The 8,669-nt window shown below is 34.1% G+C and overlaps 1 protein-coding gene across 1 annotated transcript in view; it reads right to left on the bottom strand.

The window, feature by feature from the left end:
* Positions 1–1,612: 1,612 nt before the first annotated feature.
* LOC149234388 (sodium/hydrogen exchanger 7-like) overlaps positions 1,613–8,669 on the bottom strand; it is a 418,034-nt gene continuing 410,977 nt past the window's right edge. Inside the window, exons 6-8 of the mRNA XM_089368256.1 lie at positions 2,568–2,621; positions 2,217–2,324; positions 1,613–1,930 (exon numbers count right to left, since the gene is read on the bottom strand). Coding sequence (XP_089224382.1) covers positions 1,613–1,930; positions 2,217–2,324; positions 2,568–2,621 — 480 coding nt within the window. The remainder of the gene's footprint in view (positions 1,931–2,216; positions 2,325–2,567; positions 2,622–8,669) is intronic.

Genomic DNA, 8,669 nt, shown 5'->3' with positions numbered 1-8,669 from the left:
CGATCTGTGTAACAAACCATGTGTAGGAAAGTGAGTGTATGCCAAGTGCTATATGACACAATGAAACCAACCATATCAAGTCAATGCAATGTCCACTTAGCCCAACAGTGGTAGGGTGTTCCACCAAAGGATTTATTTATTCGTATATGTAATCATCTAGTAAGGAGTGGACACTAGAGCATCACATGATAAAGTGTAATGCTATCCCTCCAAGATAAACAAGTATAGCAAGCAATATATCATAAAATCACTAGCACATCATCATCCGTGTCATTAACAATTCATGAAACTGAGTGAATATTCTAACCACCCAATGCTTTATGTGATGAAAATCACAAGGGTAGTGAAAATATTCACTAATGTAGGCTTTATACAAAATAAGGGGTAACAATTCCAATCATCAAGTACAAATCCCAGGGGAAATTATGCTAAATCAGCCATTGTCACCTTGGTGATCATCCTCCTCACTTTTGGTCTACTCTCCTCCAACACAAGGGAAGATTCTCTTTGATAAAATCATTAATCTATTCACTAATACTTGGCTTACTGATGTTTTCTCTTCCACATTAATGCACCTTACAAATGAGAAGTACTTGTATTTCCATATATTTCTATGCTTGAATATCCTTCATAAAAATATAAAAAGAACTCTCTGGAGAGAACTGAGGATATATGACTCCTCAAAGTGAATTTGATTTCTAAACAATTTTGAATGGGTAAAATCTTCCAAGTGTCACCATCTTAGTACAAACACTCTATTAGTTCTTGATTTGTGGAGATTTGTCCCAAATCCTTGATATCCCGAATAAAGTGGTGCACTCCCCTACTCTTATCCCTTTGGCTAGACCACATGCTTTGAATGAGCCTCTAATACTACATGTCATATGATAAAGGAAAACAAGTCTTCAAATGCGTGTAAGAATTTGTAAAAAGGCCCACTTGATACTTCTCCTAGGAAAGCACTCCCTAGAAACCTTCTATTAAATCACCTTCCTAATTAAAAAATATAATAAATCTCCCTTATGGATGGAGAGCTCCACCATTCATTAGTAGTTAGTAAGTTTTGTCATGAAGTATATCATCTTATGCTCAAAAGGTGGCACACTTATTTACTCTTATGTTAGGGTTTTTGGGATGGTTACCCAATCATTATATACTCAAATGAAGGGTGTTCTTCTAGGTAAGCATAGTTACCCTTGTTTCTCAAGGCATCCCTTTGACATTTCTTTCTCCGTATACCACAAACTTCATTTAAATTGGAGTGTCCTCTACACATTTGTCCTACTTCCTTTTGTCATGCCATCATGTGTAAGGCATTACTCTTATGTTGGAACTTGTTCTGTGAAGAGGGTTGTGGGAAAAGTCTTGGGACAACTTACTAACTTTATAATATTAAAGCTTCTCTTCTTGTGTGTACTTTTAATAATAGAATGTGTCCAAATGTGAATATTACCTCTAAATTTCTAAATTTCCTTAAACGCTGAAATGACACCCTTTGAATAGAAAAATATACTTCAAAGTTTATAGACATATACTCAACTGATAATGTAAACTAGTACTTCTAAATTTGTGAATGGAGAAATAGACATATACCCTAAATGATTAAATATCATCATATGTGCAATATTAATTCCAAATATGTGAATTCCCTATTCTGTGCTACAACCCTCCATATTCCCTGTATAAATACAAGAGTAGGAATAGTGGACTTGCCATTTAGAAGCAGCAATCGAGTATCCTGCTTGTCCATCCTGTGCTGCTCGTTTTCATTTATCGATATGCAATGACCTTCCTCTGTTTTCAAACATGTTATACGTTGGCATACTGATTGCCTATCATCTGGCCCCAGTTCTTCATCTTCCCCCAGTTCTCCCAATTTCTCTAAAGCTTTATTTTTCATTTCAGACCTTATGTACTGTACAATCTGCATCTGCATCTCAAAATGGAAGAATGTCAGAAATCCCTGAAATATGAGAAATTATGAATCTCAGTAGTGATAATTCAATAAAAAAAGATAATTTAAGCGACAAAACTTATTTGCTAATTTAAACAACAAAATTCATTTTTATATTTTGTAGATTCTTGAAATATTTCAAAATTTCTATCTATTAGATTCCGAAATATTCTAAATATTCCTAAAATTAACATTCCAAAATATTCCTAAAACTAACATTGATATCAAACACTCTAACAGGATAATTAGGATGGAATCATACTTTGGAGTCAGAGGTTTTATCCATGCCCAGAAAATGTAACAAAAATTGAGTAGTGGATCCATTCACAATAAGAGTGAGGAAAACTACTCCGCCGGTGAAAAAAACGAACTGCAAGAAAATTGTCAACATTCCTCTCACTAAGCCTGACACTGAAAAATTTCTCATGTAATCTGCACAGACTAAATTTAGAGCATTAATGGCAGATAACATATAAAATTTGGACGCAGTTGGTGAGTAATATAGTAACAAACATAGCAGAATGTAATCTGCACAGACTAAATTTAGAGAAGTAATGGCACAAAACATACTAAATTTTGATGTTGTTGCTGAGTAATATAGTAACAAACATACCAGAGCTCCAGTTTTCCGAGTGAGTTGAGGAATGCCCAAGCTCTCGCTTGAGTGCTGTAACACAAAAACTATAAGTCAATTTTTGTGTGTATTAACTATGGTGTGTATTACATTAGTGCAGAGTAATGAGTAGAGCTTTTTTAATTCTAAATTCAACAAATATAATGGGAAATTAATTGTTTAAACTATACTTTTTTAATTTTTAAAAATAGCGGTAATGTCAATTTTTAAAAAATATCATTTTAATTATTATTTATATAATAATCTTGTTATGTAAATAATACAATACATATGTATTATTTATATAATAAATATAATCTCAAATCATTAAATAATTCTATTATCTCTTATTTTGCATTTAGAAGATCCAAGTTATTTTTATTTCTTATAGCATTTAGAACAACAGAGTACTGTACAATCCAACCCAGTAAAAAGGTGGTAGAAAGTGAAAATATCAACGAAAAAATATAATATAATATAATATTAAAAAGAAATACATTAAATAATTATAAATCTGAATTTATTAAATAGAAAGAGAAATCAAATTTATTGAGATGTAAATGTTTTTGATAGAGAGAAAATAATATATATATATATATCTATATATATATATATAATTTATTTTTTTAATAGTTAATATTTTTATACTTAAAATAAATTATAATTATAATTTTATTTTTTTAAATGTAGTTTATTGAGCTTGAGAGTAAGTAGACCAGTTGGAGGTATGGGATTACTTATTTGCAGGTAGATCCCGAGAGTGTTGAGAGAATTGAACCTATGCCTTCTCAATAAAAAATATAATTTTTTAACATTATATCTTTTTTATAACTAGTGTAATAAGCAATGTTGCTACATGCATTTTATGCAAAAAGTAATTGATAGTTAAATTAAAATAAAAACAATAAAGAACTAAAATTGCATAGAAGACAATTATATATAGGCCAAAGAATGTAATAGCTTTTGATACATTTGTAAACAATTTTGTAACAAACATTTTGGTCTAGTTGTGTGTGTGTGTATATATATATAAAGTTAAAAGCAAGTACTCTATTTTTTTTATAACAAATGTAACACGTAGTGTTGCTGTAGCTTCGTCTTATGCAAAACATAATTAATAGCTAAATTAAAGTAAAAACAATAAAGAACTAAAATCTCATATATCCCATTTTACAACAAGAAGACAATTGCATTTAAGCCAAAGAATGTAATAATTTTTACGCATTTGTAAACCATTTTGCAACAAACATTTTGGTTTGGTCTTGTGGTATAGACAAATACTTTCAACAACTAATAAGGTGGAAGGTTTACCAACAATAAAAGTAAATATGATGCCATAGAGAAACACATATGGTTACTAGGGATAAGAAACACTTTGAAAGGATAAATGCCCCTTTCTCAAGGAAGATTTTTTTCTCCAATTTTGTTTAATCGAGATGATGAAAATTGACAATGTAAGAGGGAAGACTAGGTCTAATAAACTAACACTTCATACGATGCACTACATTCAATCATTCTCCTTTGCATTAACTTGATCATCTAACATTTATTTTAATTTATTAAAATTAGTTACACCATATAAATGGAAATATTTTCTTTATTAAAATCATTATTCAAATATCATAATTCCAATAATTGAAATAACAACTCTTTGCTTTTTCTTTCTCTAACATAGATCCATCTTAACTCTAAATCTACCAAATGCCTAGAGGGATAAAATCTCTCAAGATGCAAACATCTTTTTGAGTGCAAAACTTGAGTAAAGGTTTGCACATCAATAAATTTGATTCCTCTTGACTCTTGGTAGATGATGCCAGCCTAAGCTGCAAACACCATAATGATGCAACCTAAGCCACATATACTCACAATATGCAAATAAAATTGCATGTCATCTACATGTGTCCCAGGAATTCCAAAATTCCATACCTAGGGAAAATTCTCTTAAACCAAAGTTTTAACCAGCGGAAATATAACATCTGATGAAAACCCACTTTATCAAAGTTCAATTCCTTAAGTGGAAATATTTCATCTAACTATCCCAAGTTTAGACTTTAATAAACCTTTGAGCGGAACCTTCATAATCTTAGGTTAATTCTTATTACCCGTGCATATTAACCATACCCCTTTTACTCTGGTTTAAGTTTAACCCAAACTTAAACCATAATCCATTGATTCTGCTTATTTCTATTATAATTTCCGTATAATAAAAATATTTCATAAACACTCTTAAAGCTTACCTTTTCGCCATTCCACGGACCTTTGCACATATACCGATGCTCCCTTTATTGCATTCAATCAGCACCATTGATCTGTCTCCTCGATTTGACAGTTATCGCGTCGTCTGCTCACTTCTTCAGACGGATTCCTTAGTGCATTAAATCTCCACTTTTTATTCCTCCTACCTCAATCCAACGGTGATCACGTAATCTTGCACAGATTACGTGCACGATCGATATTAGATCGAGAGCACGCAAGAAAAGTGGTTTTCTCTTTCCTCCGGGTGCTTGGTGTCAACCCATAAGGTTAATCGCGTGAACTCGTAGAAATACCATTTTCCGCTTTGAGGGCATGCGAGAAACTACTTACTGCCTATGAAGACTGCTCTGTCCTTATGCTAACACATGGCTTAATCTGATCTCTTCGCTTCTTCACTTTAGTTTGCTTGATCGGATCTCTGCTGCTCACCTTCCATTTGTTCTGTCCATCAATCTGACTGATCCAACGGTTCCTGTGCACGGTTACATACATTACTTGTTCCTTCCTTTACTTCGTCTTTATGCAACTTCTCAGTGTTCTGGTCTATTTACCTGACTCACCTATATCATCCTTTGTGCATTTATCCCTTCTAAACCATTCAATCACAGTCTTCCGATTGCTGTACTCCTCCTCTATGCATTGTCCTCTCTCTGTTCTTCTTTGTATTAGGTGTTCTCCAGGGTTTCTGGTCTTTGGTTGTTCTACAACACAACTTCCTCCTGAACTTACTTCTGTGTACTCTTAAACATTATCACTCTTGAGCTTCAACTTTGATCCTTCAAATGGATTCAACCAATCAGATCATGATCCTTCACCCTCCACTTCTTCTTTGCGATCTGCTTAATTCCACCTGCATACATATACTATGCAGAATTACTCTAATTCACACATAATTCATTCAATTACTCCATTCACACCACACAAACTCAGAAATCGAGTTATCTGTATTAATAAACAAGTAATTACAAAAGGAATCCTTTTTAGCCCGATCTTCACTATCAGTGGTCTTTTCCTTTCCTGTCCGTAGGCTTACAATCAACCCTATCTAACTAACTCACTCTCTAACTCCTAGCTAGCTAACCCTCGAATTAAATAACTCTCTCTATGCCTTTTAGGCTTACATTTATACAAAAGGTTCTGTAACCCAGTTCCTGGTTCAGATCCTTAATCTGCTCATCAAGTCCTAAAATCCCTCAATGATCCCTTGAGGATCTCAACAACTTAACTAAATCCTAAGGATTCTCTTTAATCCCCAAAATCATGAAACCAATTCCTAATCTAGGATTTACAATATTTCAAAATCTCTTAATCCTCACTAATCACTCATCATCACTCATGTTCTCCTACATTTGAGAACATTTACAAATATGCCTCACAATACTTAATTAATCCCTATTCTAGTTTCTCTCATTAAAATCACTCAAAATTTTAATAATTACATTAATTTGATACATAGGAATCCAACTTCCTTGAAAACACAAGACCCCCTATGTCTACTAAAATACAATGAAATTTCTGAGCTAAATGCTCCTGCATCAGACTCTCAAGGTTGAAAACATTCATGATCTCCTGATCATGTGTTCCCATATGTTGATAGAAAACCTCCAGGGTCCCAAACTTTAGTTTGTAGTTGTCTGAATGCTCTATTCCTTTGTTGCTGCTATATGTTTTTTGTCTTCTGTTTCATTTTCCTCTCCTTTTCAATCAATTTCAAATTCTGATTGATCACTCTTCTTGTTGCTGTCAATCTCCTCCATTTGGATTGCTTCATCATTAACTGCCATAATTCTTCAATCTCTATCTCTAGCACATCCTTGAGTTGGTACATACTCTGCCATTTGCTGCTACCTCTTTCTCTTTGCTTCAGTTTGTTGCTGCTATCCACTAGCTCTTCAACCTGCTGTTCATTATCTTCTCTTTGAAGTTGTCGGATTCTTACTACCGCCCTTTCATCCTTTTCCTCTTTCATGATTATCTCTTTCTGCATCAAATCTTGATTCTCTAGCATTCTTTCCAGCAACGTAATATCTCTATTCCATGGATTAAATACTTCCACAAAATCTTCCTCTTCCATCTTTACTTGGCTGCTCATATGTGCCAAATTTCCTTCAGCATCTGCAACAAAACCTGCACTCACAAAACAATTATTAAAATGAAAAACATAAGGCCTCAATGCCTCTTCTTCCTTTGGCAACATTTCAATATGCTGCTATGATTTTTCCTTCTTTATTAGCACATCAGTATGCTGATTTAATCTCTTTAAAGAATTCTCCAAAGGACTCTCGAAACTGTCAACAAGTTTCTCTTCCACACCATCTGCTTCAATAATGTCTTTCTGCTCTTGTCCAGTATAATGAACTCCTTCGTCCGCAATCACACTGTCATACTCTGTTTTTCAGCAAATATTCCAACAATTCAACTTCTCTGTGACATTTCTTAAGTACTTCATCATCACTTATAATTGCTGCATTTGTATACAATTTATCAGTTTGAGAATTACAAGGTTCAATAGTCTCAACTGTTGCTTCACATATCAGTTCTTCAGACTTCAATTGAACATTCATTATCTGTTCAAGCTTCTTCAACTCTTTTGCTAACTGCATATTCACCTGCTAATTTCTCTTCTCTTGTAGCCTCTGCCACTTTAATTTCTTCCTCATGACATAGCCATGCTTCTAGTCATCCTTATTCATCTGCAACATCTCCATCAATAACTCAAGATGGATTGCAATCTCAGCCTTCTCCCTCTCATATTCTTCTTCACTTAATTGTCTCTGTATGCCATTTTCCTTGGCATCTTCTTTCTTCACCTTTATTCTGTTGTGGTCTTCCTCAGAACCTTTGTTACCTCTGTTATGACTATCAATAGTCATCTCCTTCTCTATTTTCATGAGTTCCTCACTCACTTGCTATGAGCTACACTAAAGCATCTGCAACAACAAGTTCTCCCTACTGCCACTTACCTCAGCAAGATTTCCTCTGTACTTGGTCTTTTGACAAGCACTTGGTTCTCTATTTCCTGGAACCTCTTTGAGCACTTCTCTCTGCTCCTTCTAGGCTTCAACTCATCTACACCTTTTAAAAACAGAACTGTCCTCTTTATCCAACCTCTATTGGAATTATTCAAGGTTCTGCCACATTCTGCTTTCATTCAGAAACTCTTACCATCTTTCTTCATCCCTTAGCAATTCTACCCACATTCTCTATGGAATTGCCTTGATGATCTTTCCGTGAGATGTAATAATACCTATGCAGTAACAAGTCCCTCGTGCTACATGATACCTCACTAAGCTTCTCTCCTCTGAGCTCAGTCTTTTGGCATCTCTCTGGTTCTTTCTTTTGGAACCAATTGAGCACTCCTTGCTCTAGGTTGTTGCAATCTTCTCACCTTCTTATGCCGCTACCTTCAAGACCTCTGCATGATCTTGTTCTACCATTCACTTGCACTTTGAATGGATTGTTCTTTGTTTCCCTGCATCTGCAAATTCTCCCAATATTCTACTATACTTTATGTCAGTGTGTCTACTGTTTGTCAGATTCAATATCTGATCACCTTTCACCTGTATACACACCTTTAAAACATAACTATGTTCTAAATTTCTCAAAGAATTCTTACACACAGAACTTCTTTGTTCATCTCCGATACCAAATGATGCCAGCCTAAGCTGCAAACACCATAATGATGTAGCCTAAGCCGCATATACCCACAATATGCAAATAAAATTGCATGTCATCTACATGTGTCCCAAGAATTCCAAAATTCCATACCTAGGCAAAATTCTCTTAAACCAAAGTTTTAACCAGTGGAAATATAACATCTGATGAAAACCCACTTTATGAAAGTTC

This window comes from Pinus tabuliformis, chromosome 8, assembly GCF_031772625.1.
Source record: "Pinus tabuliformis cultivar Carrire ecotype Pingquan chromosome 8, CPIR1, whole genome shotgun sequence".
NCBI lineage: Eukaryota > Viridiplantae > Streptophyta > Pinopsida > Pinales > Pinaceae > Pinus > Pinus tabuliformis.
This window is presented reverse-complemented; position numbering and strand designations above follow the sequence as displayed.